This window comes from Ascaphus truei, chromosome 15, assembly GCF_040206685.1.
Source record: "Ascaphus truei isolate aAscTru1 chromosome 15, aAscTru1.hap1, whole genome shotgun sequence".
NCBI classification, from domain to species: Eukaryota; Metazoa; Chordata; class Amphibia; order Anura; family Ascaphidae; genus Ascaphus; species Ascaphus truei.
Window position 1 is genome coordinate 8,243,921 of NC_134497.1, and position 19,899 is coordinate 8,263,819.

General features: G+C 43.4%; 3 protein-coding genes across 15 annotated transcripts in view; 1 reads left to right on the forward strand and 2 right to left on the reverse strand.

The window, feature by feature from the left end:
* COL9A3 (collagen type IX alpha 3 chain) overlaps positions 1–1,175 on the forward strand; it is a 36,773-nt gene extending 35,598 nt beyond the window's left edge. The window contains exon 27 of the mRNA XM_075572610.1: positions 225–1,175. Within this exon, the coding sequence (XP_075428725.1) occupies positions 225–406 (182 nt within the window). The 3' untranslated portion in view covers positions 407–1,175. The remainder of the gene's footprint in view (positions 1–224) is intronic.
* On the reverse strand, positions 1,113–8,528 carry TCFL5 (transcription factor like 5). Of its 2 annotated transcripts, none has more exons than XM_075571440.1 (6): positions 6,078–8,528; positions 5,140–5,323; positions 4,842–5,031; positions 4,327–4,561; positions 2,669–2,810; positions 1,113–2,178 (listed from the first exon to the last, which is right to left on the reverse strand). In XM_075571440.1, exons 1-6 carry the CDS (start codon positions 6,803–6,805, stop codon positions 2,056–2,058), a joined length of 1,602 nt encoding a protein of 533 aa, XP_075427555.1. In that variant the 5' UTR covers positions 6,806–8,528; the 3' UTR covers positions 1,113–2,055. The 2 variants fall into 2 exon arrangements, with proteins under 2 accessions (XP_075427555.1, XP_075427554.1); XM_075571439.1 differs by having other exon boundaries at positions 4,327–4,564; positions 6,078–8,527.
* Positions 8,529–10,617: 2,089 nt separating this feature from the next.
* DIDO1 (death inducer-obliterator 1) overlaps positions 10,618–19,899 on the reverse strand; it is a 55,588-nt gene continuing 46,306 nt past the window's right edge. For all 12 annotated transcript variants that reach the window (XM_075571445.1, XM_075571451.1, XM_075571452.1 and 9 more), the window contains 2 exons: positions 19,251–19,446; positions 10,618–16,876 (listed from right to left, as the gene is read on the reverse strand). In XM_075571445.1, coding sequence (XP_075427560.1) covers positions 12,054–16,876; positions 19,251–19,446 — 5,019 coding nt within the window. In that variant the 3' untranslated portion in view covers positions 10,618–12,053. The remainder of the gene's footprint in view (positions 16,877–19,250; positions 19,447–19,899) is intronic.

Here is a 19,899-nt window from a genome sequence, read left to right on the forward strand (position 1 = left end):
CCTTTCACTTTATACACAAATATAGAAACAGAATTACAATGTAGTTGTAAATAAGACTAAACCAGCACAAATAATCTTAAATACAGTATAATGAACCCTCATTTGTATTCCAAACTAAAGCTATAAAGCATGAATTACATAGGATGACTTTTGGCAGACCATGTTATTTATACAACTAATCATCATTGTGAAAACTGAAGTAAGTGTTTGCTTTGCGCTTTCAGGAGCACAGGGAGTGCCTGGCACAAGCAGGGATGGCCGTGATGGTGCCTATGGTGAGCCTGGTTTCCCTGGCGAGCCTGGAAGAACAGGCACGGTGGGTGCTCAGGGGACACCAGGAATATGTGACACATCGGCCTGCCAAGGAGCCGTCTCAGGAGGAAAATCTGGTCAAAAAAAGTCATAAAGATCTCAGCGCACAAAGTAGAGAAGGAACTGAATACATCACTTAGTTGTACAAAACGACAAGACCCTCCTAGAAATATACGGTGAGGTGGTCCTTTTAAAAACAAAAATGAAGAGTGGAAAGTTACAGCATGAACCAGCTCCATGAAACAGGAAAACATCTGATTAAAGTATCTGAAAAGTTGATTGTTTCATTTTTAAGTTTGTTATTTTTCCTGGTTCCCCATTTATTTGTTACCTGTTTGGAAAATTCCAATTCCCTGCTCTTTTTAGAATCTCCTTCAAAGTTTCCAAAGCTTGTGTTTTCTTGGGATGGTACTAACCCTTACATGTATATCAATTTCCATGCGGTGCCTCCAATGTTCACCGATGCTCATGAATATTATTAAGCCTCTCGCAGTTTAATCTTGCAAGAGGAAAGTGTATATAGGATTTCCATGGGAGAGTATTTGTATATTTCCACCTTAACATCTTCACCCCCTAAGCATTAGGTTTTTGCACACTTTCTGTTTAAAAGAAAAAGCCGTGTGAATCTGGCATCCTGCAATTAAACAAAATTTCTAAGAAAACAAGTTAAGTACTGTATAATGTGTTGTAAAAATAAAACAAGTTTTTTTAAAAAAACAAAGAAACACTTGTTACGTCAAACATGTCATTTTTAGCACATTTTTCCGTTGGACAAATAAATGGCTGCAAACTTGTGAATATCCGTGATTTAAAATTAGTATTTATTTTGGTGACTTGTATGTACAATAAAACCTGTTGCATCATCTGTTGTAATAATTCAATAAAGCCACTTTCAGTACACAGAAAATAAAATGGTTTAAGACATTTCCAATTTATTAACTAAGAACATTTCATTTTAATAGGAAAATATATTGCGCCCAGGAATAGCCACATTGTTTTTAACATACCATACCTTAAATATCACCCCAAGGTTTTATATATGTAATCTTCATTAAAAAAAAAAAAAAAATTTAAAACAGTGGATGGAGTTACACTAATATTCTTGTTTAGACGTGGAATTATTAAATAAATAAACAAACTATGGGAAATAATGCACTCCAAATTCAATAAAAAAAACAAACAAACAAACCTACTTGCTGTTGGCAGTCTAAATGTTTGTTTAGAAACAAAATAATTAAGAATGGTTAGCTATAAAGACACAAAATTACTATATATTGACTAAAATTGTACATCTGCCGGACTTTTAAAACATGGCACATACATGCTTTGAACTACTTCTGTAACAATAATGCCATTAAAGAGTTTTTTTTAAACCAATAGCACCGCTACTATAGCCAACACAAGCTGAAGGCAGCCATGCCTCAATGTTATTTTACAAGCCATATCAAATTTGCATTTAATATCTATATATTATTTTTTAAGTCACTTTGTAACAATATTATGTGCAAATTAATGTTGTCCCACGGTTTCTGTTCTGTCAATACAATTTGAAACTTTGTTTTGCATATAATAATAATCACTATTCCAGTATATAACTATGTGCTGCTTCTATTATAACCTGTTCATATTTGCTTTACATTTTAAAAAGAACAAGTGTTGCAGCTTCACCCCTAACCTTTAGTTGTAAGATGCTAACCCAGTACCCCCATTGGATATTGCCTGCAATTTGTAGTGTTCATCCCATTACTTTCTTTCCATTGTGGAGCCGCTCTGAACACTATCCTGAGTTGGGCCTGTCCTCAACGCATCTGATCTTGTTACTTTTAATCTTCGTCCTGTTTTCCCACAAAATACGCTTTCGAATTCCTAAAAATCAGAGCGGATTGCCATTAAAAAAGCTGTAATATTGCAGTTCTTAACCATCAAGTGTGTGAGATTACAAGCTGCAGCAAGCCTCGTACAGAGCATAAAAATGCATTGTTTGCTCAGTTTAGTCTCCAGATCGGTTATTCTAAATAACAAAACATGACGTGCAAGATAAGTGCCATTGTGTTATCTAGGATATGGATCATGCAGATCCCCATCTCTCCAAGGCCTCTATTCAATGTGCTGTGATGCCAATATTGCCTTGCTAGTGAAACATTAAGCCCCATCAAATCTATAAGTGGGTCTTATCAATTCATTAACAAGATATTATTATCTTGTATTATTAATAACTACTACCAGTTAATGAGCACATGCTAGGCACTGCAACAAGTCCATATAGAGAATATTTTGCTGCTTTTTGGCCACATTTCTTCATTAGATCTGTTACATCTGTATATTGGTGATGTAAGGATGGTAGACGCGTATTTACCTGTTTGAGGGAATCTCCGTGCCTTTCCTGTATATATTTGAGAAACGCAGTAGCCCATTGTAACGTTGTTGCTTTATCAGTCTCGGCGTTACAAAATGGAACTAAATGGTTTAATTCATCACAACAAATTCTTATTCTGCGCCTGCAGTCAGAATGGGTAAATGTCAGTGACACGAATCCTGCAGAGAATCGGGAAGCTGCAATCCTATTATTCTCTTACCAAACCTCAGCACCCTTCAAATGATTGCCTAAATCTGACATTTTCACACTGATGACATAAAACTATTTGGTAATGGTGTTCTGGTTGAGCCAATATTTGTTCCAATGGATTTTAAATGTCTATAACCAATACAGCATATTTTCACAAAAATATATATTTTTCAGTAATAAACGTGTGTTTTCCTTATTGACCCCACCACCCTCCCCCTCTCCCTGCATCAAACATGCCCTGAGTCCGGCTATTCCTTTCCTGCTCAGAACGTTTTAGTGATGTCGTCATTACACACAAAATCAAATCTAATATGATAAGAAAGAACAAAGTCTTTTAACTTAAAGGAGCACTCATGGCGACACCTTTTGTTTGAAAAAAAAAAAATGGGTTTGAAGCAGGGGGTCTCCAGAACTAAAACGGGGTTTATTGTTCCGGAGACCCCCTGCCTCCCAAGATCCTTACTTTGGAAGGGGGTGCCGGTATCTCTGCAGTTTAAATGTCCCGCGTCATGTTGGCCAACAGCCGCAAGGAATGACGTCACAGCTTCCGATTGCCCTGCAGGAGGCTGGGACATTTAAACGCGCCATATTGATAGCCCCGTCTGGGCTGCTACTAGCACGTCCTTCCGAGGTAAGGATCTCGGGAAGCAGGTGGTCCCTGGAGCTGAAATGATCGTGGTTCCACTCTGGAGACCCCCCTGCGTCAGAGGTATAGGTTTGAAGCAGGGGGTCTTCGTAGCTGAACCACGTTAATATCAGCTCTGGGGACCCCCTGCTTTCCGAGATATTTACCTCAGTAGGGGGTGCCGATATCTATCCCTGCAGATAGCAGCTTTGACTGGGCTTGGTGGGGCTATCGCCTACATGACATTTAACGCCGCTAATAGGAAGCCGTGATGTAATTTCTTGTGGCTTCCTATTGGCCCTCGGGACCGGGACATTTAAGCTAAAACTGCATAGATAGCGGCACCCCCTACGGAGGTTAAAGTATCTCTGGAAACAGGGAATCCCAGGAGCTGAAATTAACGCAGTTCCTCTCCGGAGACCCCCTGCTTCAATCAGATCACTCTTCTCTTTTTTTTTTTTTTTAACGAGAAGGGAAAGCAGGATTACTGCTTTAACAACCACCCCAGGTTCCCGAGTACAAGGCTGTGTATACATCACTGCTCCTTCTGATATTTCATTATTATTTTTTTATTTTATTTTTTAAGTCTCACCGACCCAAACGTGGTAAATGGTCTTGAAAACCGTAAATACCCGACTTTCACTTACCCTCTACCTGCACACATTTATAACCGTTTCCACAAGTTAACATGATGTATGTTTTGCCTACCACTGCATTGTATCATCACTACTGTCCATGTTAATCTAACACCGTAAGAAAACACCTCGCCCCCCTCCCCCCATTATAACCACCTATATAGGCATCAATTACTTCCTCTCCTCACCTTCTCTCTCTCTCCATTCGGTTATGCTTTTCCCTTCGCTGAGAGGAGCCTCCCTGCTGCCCGCCTTGGGACGGGTCACTCACGTGTGGCTGTGAGGATGGCCACGCAGCCGCAGCTCCCTGGTTTTGTGCATCGCCTACGTTTTGAATGTTGCTAAGTGCTCTACGTTCTACACTTGTGTCCAGCTGGCGTAGGCGACTGCGGCTTCTTTTGTTCACCGCTTGTTTGCATAATGCTTCTTTGCAAGACAGGAAAAGTATATTGTAAGAAAGGAACGGTTTGCCACGTGCTATTAATGCAAGAGAAAGTTACTACTTGAACTTTCCAATGCCGGTTAAGTTATAATTCTTCTAGCTCAAGAGCAGTTTAAAACACAGGGAATCGCAAACATTCAAACTTTTCCCTCTCATCCTTCATGACATAATAAACAGATAATTATATGCAATGTGATTGCTAGAAACGGACAATGTGGGAATAGGGTCAACTTCAGAATGTAATTGTAATGCAGATCTCACCTCCCACCTTAATCCAGACCTGCTCAGGTAAAGTTTTATTCCGAGCCCCTAAAGTTTGTTTCGTTGATTCAATTTCCTGCTGATAGCAAAAGGAAAACGTTCTTGGCAATGTTATTTCTTGGAGCTTGGCTGCCTCTAACAAAGGGCAAGAGCCTCCAGAAGTCGGATAGAGATTCCCAGAGGAACTTGTCTGAAAAGGAAAAGAAGCATCACCAATTTCTTGCAATGGCTTGTGACTAAAGTGCTTCAAATCCATTTGCTACTGGTGGGGTACAGATCACAAGCATTCCTTTCTTACCTGTGTTTCAGAGGAATTACCACTTCCAGAAGAACAGGCATTTGTTGTAAAAAATGGATATGTAAACTGAAGTGCAGTTGTGGCTCCTGCGGCTTTATTTTTCACCAACGTTGTGCGCTTGCTCTGCTGTTGGTGTAACGGCACACCCATGAGCTCTGGAGAATGGCGGATAAGTGTCACCAGACTGTGATATCAAGATAAAAACACAACTGTTAAAAGCCCCGTAAATCATTTTTACATCACAGCATTAAGTCAAAGCAGTTGGGCATCGAAATGTTTGAGCTGAAAGCATCTACACTGGTCGGGATTTTAACTCCACCGTAAAAGGAGAGACAAATGTTCGTTTTACGGTGTGGTTATAGTGTGTGATGAAACTTGTGTAGAATTAAAAGTACAATTAGAAAGAAAATGGGACGGAGATGGAAGATACTTATGTGAGGTTTGTATTATAGTATAGGTGACATTTTGATCAGACTGAAAGTTTAATTTGGGGAGATTGCTAACATTTAGATGAAACTACAAGCGATTGCAAGTCTTTCTTCCCATTTCATTTAGTCAGAAAATATATTTCTTATAAATGTTTGTGAAATATATGAATGGATTGGTGTTAAACAGTTATAGCTTTTGGCCTTTTCAAACAAACACGGTTCATAATTCTGAATAAGGTTGGAAATCATTAAGTCTATGAAATAATAGTGAAGCAAAGGGATATTTATTATAGCTCAGATTTCTAAGGCACATTTCATTATGGCTCAAATTCCTACATCACTAAAGATCTCTGCCATTTCATCAATCTTTCCTTATGATGAGGAATATGAGCCAGTATTTTGGTAACAATTGCTCTCTCCGAGTAAGTCATTGAACTGGAACCGTTCATAAACTGCACAACACATGGTAAGGACGTATTCTGGAAATAAAAAGATGAGTAAGCAGCGCACTTGTTCAGGGTGACTCCTCCAGACTCCTGTGGCTCTTGACACCTGGGCATTTCTGACTGGATACTGTTAAACCTGTCCTCCAGCCGAACACGAACGGCAGATTTAGATCTGGGCTCGCAAACTGATGCAACATTCTCATTTTCTTTATTGTTCCCGCCGGCATCGTTAGCATGTTTCACTCTCACAACGGTGGTCCCAGAGGAATCCCCAGCTCCGTTACCAGGAGTCTTCTCGGCTTGATTCCCACTGTTTACAGGCAGACTGGACTCACTCAGCAGCAGCATCCTCAGCTCTTGAAAGTCTATGTGACCCAGAGACTGGTTGGAACCCACTATATTGCCCTCTGAAGCCACAGTTGACTGGCATATCACAGGGTGGACAGTCTGGCCCCCTGCAGTGCTGGCTGAGAAGCTGGCCTGGTTTATGTTGGTGGTCTGATACTGAGGAAGATTTGAAGGGTTACTGGCTGTGAAAAAAGCAGAGTTTAATCTGGTTTCCATTTCTCCCTCATTGGCTTGAGCCTCCATGTGTGAATAGAGTATGTGTTGGAGCTGGGTGTACTCTATTTCAGTCATCTCTACTAGGTTGAGGTCAGTGGTGGTAAAACTCAGGGCCTGCTCATTGAACATAGCCTCGCTAGAGCCTCCAGATCCCGTGGGAGGTGAAGGGTCTGTGGACACGGCCTGCTGGGTAGATGTCTTGGGCTGTGCTTGTGTAGATGCAGACATCACGTCATCAGAGAAGAGATTCACCAATGGGTTGTACTAATAACAGCCCACAAAAGTATTAAAATACAGCAGCAACACAAGTGGTCTCTGTAAGTGTTAATGTGGGAGTCACTGTATCCAATGCACAATGATAATCACAAACAGCAGTCTTCAAATGTCAAGCATCAAATGCTATACAATTGGCAGTTAATTGTACTAATGGAGAGCCTAATCCACAAATAAGTAGATTTACCAATGCCAAATATCAGGAAAGAACATGCTCTTTACATTAAATAGATCTGCCAGGGGGGACATCAATAAAATACTTTGCCAAAAGGTTAATTCAGAGAAGTATAGGCATAAAATATCCTAAAGAGGCAGAAGATATTAGCAAGTCTACAAGAGAAACGTCTAATGAGGCAACATAGGAATATTAAATACAAATATCTGAAGAGGAGAATTGATTATAACACAGTATGATACTGTTGGGTGGCATGGCGGAGTGGAGAGGAGCACCGCCAATAAATACAAAAATACATTTTTAAGGGGGGTCAGACACCAGCCAGAGGCTCACAGGGAGGCGATAGGGGGGTCAGACACCAGCCAGAGGCTCACAGGAAGGAGATAGGGGGGATCAGACTCCAGCCAGAGGCTCACAGGGAGGAGATAAGAGGTCCAACTCCAAGCAGAGGCTCACAGGGAGGAGATAGGGGGGTCAGACACCAGCCAGAGGCTCACAGTGAGGAGATGGGGGGGTCAGACACCAGCCAGAGGCTCAGTGAGATGGGGGGTCAGACACCAGCCAGAGGCTCACAGTGAGGAGATAGGGGGGTCAGACACCAGCCAGAGGCTCACAGGGAGGAGATAGGGGGGTCAGACACCAGCCAGAGGCTCACAGGGAGGAGATAGGGGGGTCAGACTCCAGCCAGAGGCTCACAGGGAGGAGATAGGGGGGTCAGACTCCAGCCAGAGGCTCACAGGGAGGAGATAGGAGGTCCGACTCCAGCCAGAGGCTCACAGTGAGGAGATAGGGGGTCAGACACCAGCCAGAGGCTCACAGTGAGGAGATAGGGGGGTCAGACACCAGCCAGAGGCTCACAGTGAGGAGATAGGGGGGCCAGACACCAGCCAGAGGCTCACAGGGAGGAGATAGGGGGGACAGACACCAGCCAGAGGCTCACTGGGAGGAGATAGGGGGGGGGGGTTTCAGACACCAGCCAGAGGCTCACAGGGAGGAGATAGGGGGGTCAGACTCCAGCCAGAGGCTCACAGGGAGGAGATAGGGGGGCCAGACACCAGCCAGAGGCTCACAGGGAGGAGATAGGGGGGTCAGACTCCAGCCAGAGGCTCACAGGGAGGAGATAGGGGGGTCAGACTCCAGCCTGAGGCTCACAGGGAGGAGATAGGGGGGAGGGGTGGAGAGGGGGCCCTAGGCCATTAAACAGGAAATAAACAAGTTTCAAGAGAACAGCAATGGGGAAGTGACAGAGATGATAGTAACACCGGAGCCAATCACAGCCACCACTTCGAGATGGAATCTATGCGGGGGCCACCCTGCGCAGGGCTCCGCAGGGGAGGAGTCTGCAAACCGCTCCCCGCCTCGCGCCCAACGGCCCGCGAGCGACGTCACGGGGGTAGGCAGGTGGACAAGTGCCCTCGCGCCTCCCCAGCGCGCGTCAGGCGGATTTCCCGTCCTCGCGCCTCACCAGCGGGATTCCCGCCCTCGAGCCTCCCCAGCGGGATTCCCGCCCTCGCGCTTCCAGGAATCACCTCAGCAATCCCTTCTCCCCTCCCCCCAGCAGAAGGCGGCACCGCACTTTACACCACGCACGTCGGGGAGCAGAGGGCATTCACCCGCCGCCGACTTGTGGTAAGCATAAGCACGGACATCCGCGAAAAGAGAGGGACGTCGATAGGTATATGGAGGAGGCCGGTATTCCAAGGATGCGGCCGCCTAGCTGTCTTGAGGCGGAAAATTCAAACCGAGCGTCAACAGCCGTCGCGGTCACGCGCCTCCTGTGTATCACGTGTCCTGGCCAGCAGGTAACGTAATGCCACTTCCTGCCTGCAAAGTGACCACGCTGCTTCCTGGTTGAAAAGTTGCATTTCCCATTTCTGGACAGACGTTGCACCGTATAGTGGTGATGAGTACTACTCGATGTGAATGTCTTGTTCTCTTCCCCTCACTATGTTCTGGAAATAAACCAATAAAGGATTAAACCAGGGTGTCTAAACTGTGTCCTACGCGTCATTACTCTAAGGGCTGGACCCCGCTGGCTACTGCAGCGCCCGCTGTGGCGGACGCTGCAGGGACGAGAGCCCTCCCCTCAATGGCGCCGGGCCCGCTGCGAGGGGGGGCCGCAGCGCTGTGGCGCGAGTTGCTCCTGCTCTCAATTTGACTCGCTACGGAGCGCTAAGCCACGCCACCCGGCGGTTAAGCCAATGAGGGCGAACCTGCCGGGTGACGTCATGGCCACGCCTAAGGCTGAGGCCCCACGACCTCCGGGTGGGTGGTGGGGGCGTGGCGAGGGAGTGATGGGGGCGCAGCCATGACATCACCCAGCAGGTCCCAGTGCGTTCAGGCGTGCGCTGTGCGCACAAGCACCGCCCCCTAATCTATCCGGGCCAAGTACATTTAGCAGCTGCGCTGTACTGCAAGTTTTCTCACATACAATTTTTTTGTATGTGGAACTTGCGACGCCCCCGCCGGCGGTTCAGCCAATGAGGGCGAACCAGCTGCATGAGGTCATGGCCACGCCCCCGCAAAACCCCCACCACGCCCCTCCCATCGCAAACTCCCTCTCTCAGAGGACGCAATCTGCAATGAAGCGCCGGGCGCACGTGCTACAGAACGCACTGGGATCGCAGCCTTAGTGGTGCTCAAAGCATGCGTGGCGGGTGTCCTGCGTCTGCTCGCGTGCGGAGGGGGGACGGCATTGCTGAATATTCAGCGAGTGGGAAAGTATAACAATTTTATTTACCTAAGAGCATCACGTGTGTGCACACGCATACCCGCGTGAGCGGGGACTTATATATATATATATATATATATATATATATATATATATAATGAGTCACCTCGCCAAGCACCGACCGCTCAGCGCTAGCGGGGCCGCAGCCTTAGGCTGGGGCCATGGTACTGCGCACGCTGAGCTAACAGATTGCGTTAAGGCAGTGATCGCGTCCATGCAGTGTGCGGGCGAAAGCGGGCGCGTGTTGCGCAAGACATCAGTTCAAACTGATATCTTGGCGCGACAGGCCGGTCACATGAGTGGTTCGCCCGAGGACGAACAAGCTCCGTGACGCCCCTTCCACCATGGCCAGGTAAGCGCCCGCTCACTGACGCACCATGGCCCCTGCCTTATAAACCGCACCAGACACTTACTGTGTTATCTCTCCCATGGATGTACTGTAACAACACTGCTGCTCTTCCCAAGGCCTCTCATGTGGTCGCTCCATTGCACTACACTGGTTATTATTTTAGATCTATATTAAAGCCCACCATTGCTATGTGTATGATGTATTTACAGTACGTAAACATTCAATACATATTTGCAACACAAAATCATTGAAATTCACAAAAATATATGTATATGTCTGCCTTAAATCTGCATTTAGATGTTTCCCTAAACCAGCAATACTCTATATATAATCCTGTGGGGAGGCCAGTATTGCTCTACATATCATAGACGTTACAATTTTGATGAGAGCATCACATTTCTCATTTAAAAAACGTTTGTGTTGCAAAACCAATGATGCACAGTGGAAAGTTGTGATCAACCCTCAGCTTCTTTAAACACCGCATTAATAATATTTCTGAAATAAGTCGGGAGTAACAGATGTAGATATTTATTCTACTTACAAAAACAAAACTGAAGTTCTTACAATTTTAATGTACAGTGATGTTTTGCAATATAAAATACAATTTACAGAAACATCAAGTAACCCTTAAACAAACACTTTGTTTTTGCATACCATAATGTAGGTTTTCAACTGAGGAATATTTTTAAAAATTACAACTTGTATGCATCCAATTTCCTCCTCTCTATTTTAAGTTTGTCTACAAAAGTCAGCGACTGATATGCAAAGTTCACAACATACAGTAGTTTCTATGTTACATATCACTTGTAATTGTACATTTCATGAGTGCTGTATTCCAATGGGAAAGTTGCATTAAATACTAACGAATACAAGCTGAGATTTATTTATGCTAAACTGTAATTTGACCATTTACAAACAAAGGGAAAAAAAAAAAAAAAACCATTGGTCACCTTCTCAGAAATGTGTTTCACATTAAAAGGTGATCTCGTGTTTGTGGAAATTAATAATGTAGTTCAAAAATAATTTAGAACCATAAAGTGAAAATCAAAGCACTGTAGCATTCTCAGTGTAAATTATATCGTTATTGATCTTTGCCATGAGTGCTTTATCTGGATTCAAAAACATTGTTTTATTTTTTTGCACCCATTCACTTTTGGTGCAGCTTGGGGGGGGGGGGGGGGGAAGATCCATTTGTCATAAAAGTACCCTACAACATTAAAATAAAGCACTTTTATAGTATAATTTTTCAAAAGAAGAGCTTGTTTAGTTTCTAACTTAATTTATATTCATATTTTGCTATTCCCCCCCCCTTTCTTAACCGTTTTTAATACACACAATATATTTTACTGTATGTAATAATGCTCAACAGATGACAATACTTTGCTTGTAATTAAATGTGCTACAGACTCCTTTACCATGTATGTACTTTATAATCTACAGGTTAAACGTAGATGTTTTCAGTGTACGGCTCTTCTAATTTGAGCTGAAATTCCCTTATAAAAATGACAATATATTATCAAGTTACTGGAAAACAACTATAAATTCTTTTGTAAAAAGCAATATGCTCTCCACAGATATTCCGTTACTAAATTACAAATGTAAATTTTACGGACAGTAGGTAAATCAGTACAAAAACAAAACAAAAAAAGAACCTTGAAGTGGGGTCAGCATGTTAAAGGTATGAATTTGTGAAGGGATTATGAAAAGGGAAAAAATCCACACCAGTCCACAATTATGCTATTTTCATAGTAGCATCCAATAGTCCATTGATGCTCTTTATAAAAACAGAAATGTACAAACATCAAAAGAAAACAAAGTCTTTTAGAAGGAATTTTTTTCCTGTAAAATAAAATTAGAATATATACAAAAGGTACAACTCCTTCCACACATTTTTGTATTTTCCGCTTTTAAAAAGTCAGTGTTCTACAATACGTGGTTAACACGTTTGCTATGTCTGTTTAGAAGGAACGGATTCTGTTGATACGGACTTGGAAGATTCCTTTGATCGTTCAGATTTTAAGTCTTTGTTGCTCTCTTTGCTTTTACTTCGATCTGTGCGATCTTTTCCTCTCTCTCTGTCACGGTCTCTATCCTTTTCCCGTTCTCTTGCTCTATCACGATCTCTGTCTCTCTCCCGGTCCTTGTCCCAGTCTCTATCACGATCTCTGTCTCTCTCCCGGCCCCTGTCCCCATCTCTATCACGATCTCTGTCTCTCTCCCGGCTCTTGTCCCCGTCTCTATCACGATCTCTGTCTCTCTCCCGGCTCTTGTCCCCGTCTCTATCACGATCTCTGTCTCTCTCCCGGTCCTTGTCCCCGTCTCTATCACGATCTCTGTCTCTCTCCCGGTCCTTGTCCCAGTCTCTATCACGATCTCTGTCTCTCTCCCGGTCCTTGTCCCCGTCTCTATCACGATCTCTGTCTCTGTCTCTCTCCCGGTCCTTGTCCCCGTCTCTATCACGATCTCTCTCCCGGTCCTTGTCCCCATCTCTATCACGATCTCTGTCTCTCTCCCGGTCCTTGTCTCTGTCCCTATCCCTATCGCGGTCTCTATCTCTGCTTCTAGATCTGTCCCTGTCCCGGCGCTTGTGTGTGTCTCTTTCTCTCTCTCGGTTTCTTTCTCTATCTCTGTCTCTATTCTTTTCCCTGTCTCTCTCTCTATCCCTTTCCCTGTCCCTCTCTCTGTCTCTATCCCTATCTCTCTCTTTGTCTCTATCCCTATCCCGTTCCTTATCCCGGTCACGGTCTCTGTTCCTCTCCCATTCTTTTTTTTCTGATTCTTTTTCTTTGTTTCCATCTCTATCTCTGTTTTTATCCCACTCTCGACTGGGTTCTTTTGGCCTTTGTCGTTCCCAATCTTTATTTTTCTCCCAACTTCTTTCTCTTTCTCTATTCCAGTTCTTGCCTCTCTCTCTATCCCATGGTCCGTCAAGGTCTCTTTCCCTTTGTCTTTCATCAAACCCTCGGCTTGGTACATTTTCAGATGGATGTCGTTCAGGCTGGTCAAATTTCTCATTACGTCCTTCATATCGCTCTCTTGGCCTTCCTTCAAAGGTTTGACTTCTGTGGTCTTTACTTTGTCTAAATTCATTTGGTACCCAATGTTCTTCTGGCTCTGGCCTCTGATCTGTATAATTTTTAATCGAATCTGGTGGTGTAACTTTGTCCCAACCTTTGTTCCTATGTGGTGGAGGATGACTCGGAATTTCAAGCAGAGGACGAGGCTGAGGTTTTATACCTTGTGGAGGTTGTTCAGAAAATCTAGAAGGTGCAGGTCCGCATTGTCCTCCAAACTGATGTGGTGCTGGGCCTCTTTGGTTAGAAAACATGGGTGGTGGGCTTATTCTTTGATCCTTAAACTGGTGTGATGGAGGTCCCCTTGGCCCTGTAAAGTGACCTGGCACTGGGCCTCTCATACCTTCAAAATCATTTTGGTATGGTCCTTGTGGGCCCCCAAAATGGCTAGGTCCTGGCCCTCCAAACTGAGGTTGCATTGGACCTCCTCTATTACCTTTAAATTGAGATGGTGGTGGTCTCCTTGGTCCACCAAAGTTAAATTGTTGTCCTCTGTTTCCCATAAAGTGAGCTGGTCCTGGTCCTCTTGGTCCATCGAACAGAGGTGGGACATCACCCATGCCATCAAAATGGGGACCACTTTGGTTGTCTAATCTAGGAGGTGACTGTTCTCTTTGACCAGTAAAATGAGGGAGAGGCCCTTTGTCTCCAAATGGAGGAGGCGGTCCATATTGTCCATGCAACAAAGCCATAGGTCCCTTTTGGTCTCCAAAACGATCAGATGGTGGCCCTCTTTGCCCATCCATATTAGGTGGTGGTCCTCTTTGCCCATCCATATTAGGTAGTGGCCCTCTTTGCCCATCCAGATTATGTGGTGGCCCTCTTTGCCCATCCATATTAGGTGGTGGTCCTCTTTGCCCATCCATATTAGGTAGTGGCCCTCTTTGCCCATCCAGATTATGTGGTGGCCCTCTTTGCCCATCCAGATTATGTGGTGGCCCTCTTTGCCCATCCAGATTATGTGGTGGCCCTCTTTGCCCATCCAGATTATGTGGTGGCCCTCTTTGCCCATCCAGATTAGGTGGTGGCCCTCTTTGCCCATCCAGATTAGGTGGTGGCCCTCTTTGCCCATCCAGATTAGGCGGCGGCCCTCTTTGCCCATCCAGATTAGGCGACCCTCTTTGCCCAACCAGATGAGGTGGTGGCCCTCTTTGCCCATCCAGATTAGGCAGTGGCCCTCTTTGCCCATCCAGATTAGGTGGCCCTCTTTGCCCACCCAGATGAGGTGGTGGCCCTCTTTGCCCACCCAGATGAGGTGGTTGCCCTCTTTGCCCATCCAGATTAGGTGGTGGCCCTCTTTGCCCATCCAGATTAGGTGGTGGCCCTCTTTGCCCATCCAGATTAGGTGGTGGCCCTCTTTGCCCATCCAGATTAGGTGGTGGCCCTCTTTGCCCATCCAGACTAGATGGTGGCCCTCTTTGCCCATCCAGACTAGATGGTGGCCCTCTTTGCCCATCCAGACTAGATGGTGGCCCTCTTTGACCATCCAGATTAGGTGTTGGCCCTCTTTGACCATCCAGATTAGGTGGTGGCCCTCTTTGACCATCCAGATTAGGTGGTGGCCCTCTTTGACCATCCAGATTAGGTGGTGGCCCTCTTTGCCCATCCAGATTAGGTGGTGGCCCTCTTTGCCCATCCAGATTAGGTGGTGGCCCTCTTTGCCCATCCAGATTAGGTGGTGGCCCTCTTTGCCCATCCAGATTAGGTGGTGGCCCTCTTTGCCCATCCAGATTAGGTGGACAATTTTCATCAGAAAAAGAAGGTGGGGGCCTTGTCCCTGGGAAGTTGGGCATCTGTAGTGGTCTTGGGTCTCCAAATACAGTTGGCATTTCACTTTCATTTTGAAATTTGATTTGAGAAGGACCTCCAGTGGAACACAAAGGAAATGGTGGCCCACCCCTGTTGTCTTGCTGTAAAGGTAGCTCTTCCCTTTGTAAAGTAACTGGTTCATTTTGTTCTATAAATGGAGGTGCTTGCTTATTAATCTGATCTTTATGATGCAAAAACAGATTTTTTTCAGGTTCAAAGCTACCTGGAGGCGTTTCTTGGGGTGGAAACATTGGTCCAGGAAAGGTAGCCCTTGTTTTTTGAGAATCAAAGTTTTGAGTTTCCTTTGCCCAAGTTGTTGCATGTGAACTAGAGATAGTCTGGCTTTCACTTTCTGCAGCATCAAAACTCTGTGGAAAAGGTGCACTTCCAGGTGTTGGTAGTAACACCTTACGAGAGGGCTTTAATACAGTTATAGGGTCTTCAGATTTACCAGACTCTGCAGTATCCAATGGAAGATGCCAAACTGCATCTTCAGGTTTTTTGTCTTTCACAATCTTTTCAGGAACCCCCTCATGTGGATTCTGATAACTGATTGTATTGTGTTCCAAATGAACCACAGGCTTTGCTACATCCTCTCTGCGTTTAGATGGTTTGTTTGTAATATCTTGCTTTTCCAAGGGAAAAGCCGGAGATTGTTTTTCACCTTGCAATAGAGGGTTAGAGACCTCTTTTTTCTCTGAAAGGATTATTTTTGATGCTGTTTGTCGAGGATCCCTAGCCTGTCTTGGGTCACGGTTTTGATTTATAATTTGATCTGAAGTTGCAGACACAGGCGACTTTCCTGTGCTTGGTTCTTGCTGAAACAACTCTGCTTTTGTTATAGATGATTTGGGAGGAGGCGACATCAAAGCATCAGACACAGAGAAGTGTGCCATGGAGACACCTACAGCTGCTCTTTGCTGTCTAAGAGCTTCTTCTTGCTCTTCCAGTTGTCTTTCTTGCTCTTCAATTTGCTTATTTAACTCTTCCAACATTTTTTGCTGTTCTACTAAGGATGATGAGTCAGAAACGGTGGACAAGTATTCTACTGATACTTCCATAGGTTTAACTTTATTACCAGTAGACATTTTATTGGGCAAATCTTCAATTGTCATTTTTGCTTCTTCTAATATAGTTTCATCTTCAGGGTCATAAGCCTCATCGTCATCATCTTCTAAAGTTTCACAAGGCTGTTCTGGCTCATAAGGTTTTTCATCATTAGTGATCATAGTAGTATCAAAAGCTCTTTCTGGGTCATATTCTTCCTCTGGGTCATAGGGTCTATCATCTTCCTCTTCTAAGGGTTTCTCTTTAGAGAACTGACCAAACTGCTGTACAATTGGGTCTATTAAAGGAATACGAACAATTCCCTTCTCCATAGTAGGCTCTTCATTTAATACACCGAGCATCTCTGTTTGGGGATCCGAAGAAGTCTTTTTTCCAAACAGTGTCTTTAGAATGTGCTCCAATGGCGTTGCAGTATTTAAGGAGGATGAAGCTGCAGAAGTTGAAGATGTAGCACTATCAGCTGTTGGTAATAAAGATTGAACTGATGTATTGATTGATGTACTCAAAAAACTGTCAGCTTTAGTAGATGCCGGTATGAGCACAGGAGGTGTAACCTTTCTAACTGGTTCTGGAGCAGGTGGGGGCGATCCTGGTGGAGTTGTACTTTTAATGGCTTCACTAGGGTATGGTTGATATTTTTGATATTTCTTCTCTGCCTGAGATGTTATAGGTCCTTTGGTGTAGTTTAATATGTCCATTTCCTCCTGAGTTGCAACTCTGATTCGCTTTTCTTCCACCTTTTCTGGCTCATTAGTAAAACGTTTGCTTCTCTGACAAATGACCAATCCCAAGATTAAGTTTGGGCGTGTCGATTCTAGGCCTAAAAAAGAATGAAAATACAGATTAAGAAAAATGCATTGGATTGCAAAATAAAGTCAGCACAGCATTGTTTTATATAGTTTTAAAAAATAATAATTGATGCAGCAGTGTATTAGGGCATATGCAGCTAACTCACAGAAGATGCTATTATATTATCAGTCATTTATTCCACTTTGTTAAAAGTAAATTGTTTGAGTTCTAAAATGTATTTGTAATTTTTTTTAGTTCCCAAAAGATTCTGATTACCTGCACCTTAAAAAACAAATATATATTCTATTTAGACTGCAATTCAAGTTAAAGTGTGTTTAGAATAGTGGAAGTGTATTACAATATATGCACTAATGGTCTCCTTTTCCAAATCAGAGATATACGATGTAGGACAAGGTTGAAAATCAACAATGAAACTACGTTTAATTTGCATGCATGAATGTTTGCAAGGAATAACACTAATTTAGACATGACTTCATTTTACAGATTAGCTTTACAGGGAGCCTTACTTACAGGTTTAGGTTAGAACTTTATAACATTCAATTTATTTATTTAATCCAAATCACTCCAACTCATCTTTTTAAATTAGCCAATAATGCTACAAAGAGTGGAAGACAGGTTGCAAACTAACATTACCAGAAGTGCAGATACTCACTATTATAGATGAAAATAATGTTTTCTTCCTATTTGGTTTCCAATTCTTTTGGCTAAAAGCAGCCCTACAATAATCTTTGTATAACTACTTTGATCATGGATGATTATAATTGAAATAAAGCAATGTGTCGCTACTCTCAAAGCAAATTTTTTGCCACAAGTTTTTACGCATCAGAAGATGAACAGAATTGAAAAAGAAATACCTTTTTTAAATTTTTTTTTTAAATTAGGGTATTCTCATTGACAAGATTTGCTAGTAGTAAAGTGTGCATTACTAGCGGGAAATGTGCACTCAGCCACTCATGATTTGGGGTGCGATGACACCAAAGAATCAGACACTGAGAACTGCGCCACGGCGAGACAATTCCTCCAAATGTTTAAAATATACCTGCTGGACTATCATTATGTTTTAATTACTTTGCTTCTTGATGGATCTTTTGTTCTCAGCTGGAGAAAAACCAGCAAAACACTGGTTGAAGCAATTCATGCAGTACGTATTAACATTGAAAGAAGATGAATATTTTTACAGCAGGGGTGCTCAACCCGTCCTCAAGACCCCCCCAACATTTCCGGTTTTAAGGATAACCTTTCTTCAGCACAGGTGACTCAGTCTTTGACTGAGCGACTGATTGAGCCGCCTGTGCTGAAGCTAGGATATCCTTAAAACCAGACTTGTTGGGCGGGGGTGGGGGGAGGGGGTCTTGACGACTGGAGTTGAGCCCCCCTGGATTACAGTACAATATACACACATACCAGGTTTGGAATAAGTGTGCTGCCTCTATTTTTCCAATAGCCCCAGGTTATGCTTCTTTCTTTAAAAAAAATCCAATTGGGGTTTGGAGTTAAATAGCTGAACATTAAATGTCAGATTTTATAAACAGGTTCTACCGTGTTCATAAAAATAATAAACAGGCTTTTCCAGGATGGTTTTCTCATCAATGTCTTCTTGATTCTTCTGGTGTTGCTGGGAAGTTCTTCCTATTCACATTTTGTTAATGAATAATGATTTCGTCTTACATTAGTGTTCATCAAGAACCTCCAACAGGTCAGGCTTTAAGAATATCCCAGCTTCAACACAGGCGGAGTCTTCTGGGATATCCTTAAAACCTGACCTGTTGGGAGGTCGCGAGGACTGGGGTTGAGCACCCCTGGTATACTCGAACCCCCTTCTCGGCTCAAAAAGGTGTCCCAACTTTCGTTAAAGGTTATTGCTTTTGTGCGCAGCTGTATGAAATGTAGGTATTTGATGCCAAGAAGACAATGACCACTTTTCAGAAAACATTTTTATTATTATTTTTTTTTGTAAAGAAAAGGGATTAAGAAGATGAAAAACGCAAGGAGCACATTTTCTTTAGCATTTTTTTTTGTAGGTTTACAACAATATTCAGAAATATATTGCAGTATGTACTTAGCAAATATTTACCTTCTCTGCTGGATCAGGGGCAGGCGGCCCAGCGATCCTCCCACAGCAAATATTACTAAACCTCGATCTCGGAAGACTCTGATAACATGCTGGTTTCTTTCACTTCTCCACAGATTACCATGTATTATTATATTTCACCATTATCATACTGTGACATTTATTTATAACTCCATATCCTGATATCTAAACATTTTTTGGGTATCTTCACAATTCCATGGGTCTCTGCTAATAGGATCTTTTCATTGGCTTTGAGTTTGTTAAGGTTTAAAATTATTCCTAAAGGATTTCCTGTCTAGAGTATCCTGCTTACCTGGTCCCTCAAAGGGTAACAGTTTGGATGGAATTGGATCCTTAGCACTTAATGGGATCAGATAGAGGTCCTTGATGTGCCTGTTATTGTTGGCCACGACTCCAAAGCGTCCACGGCTACTAAAATAGGAGTAGAGGGATACATATGCCACCTCCTCCTCTTCTGTGGCAGGGTGGAAGCGGATCAGACACAGCTCCTGCAAAAACAAGCACGCACAAGATAACGGGGGGTGTTGTGAAAACAAAGTCCTACAAACAGCGATGTACTTACTGCTCCAATATCATTTATGTCAATCAAATCCTATTGGCCATTGTAATAATACGAAAACTATGTTAAAATTTTAGTTTTGCACTCACTGTGATCTTTAAATGTATACATGTCAATAACATGAGTCTAAATCTTTTAATGCAAGTGTTTTGTTGTTGTTGCGTTACATGTAATAATCATTAAGCAAGCAATAGGCATCGTTTCATACCCCTTTTCCCCACAGTAGCCAAGAGGAGTTGACTATTGGGAAGATTGTGTTACCCCCACAATGAATTTCCTTTTAATAATGGTGTAGTAATAGTGCATGATTGGGAAGACTTTCTATGCATCTTATTTCTCTATAATGCTGCAGTTACTCATGGGCATGGCTGTCCCAGTGGGC

Excerpts from the sequence above, each read along its gene's own strand:
- TCFL5 (XM_075571439.1), bottom strand. The coding sequence starts at position 6,805 with ATGTCTGCATCTACACAAGCACAGCCCAAGACATCTACCCAGCAGGCC. Across the intron at positions 5,324-6,077 it reads GGAGGAGTCACCCTGAACAA|TCTGGTGACACTTATCCGCC; the intron begins GTGCGCTGCTTA and ends TTGATATCACAG. Across the intron at positions 2,811-4,326 it reads CGAATGGAGAGAGAGAGAAG|GCGCAGAATAAGAATTTGTT; the intron begins GTGAGGAGAGGA and ends TTCTGACTGCAG.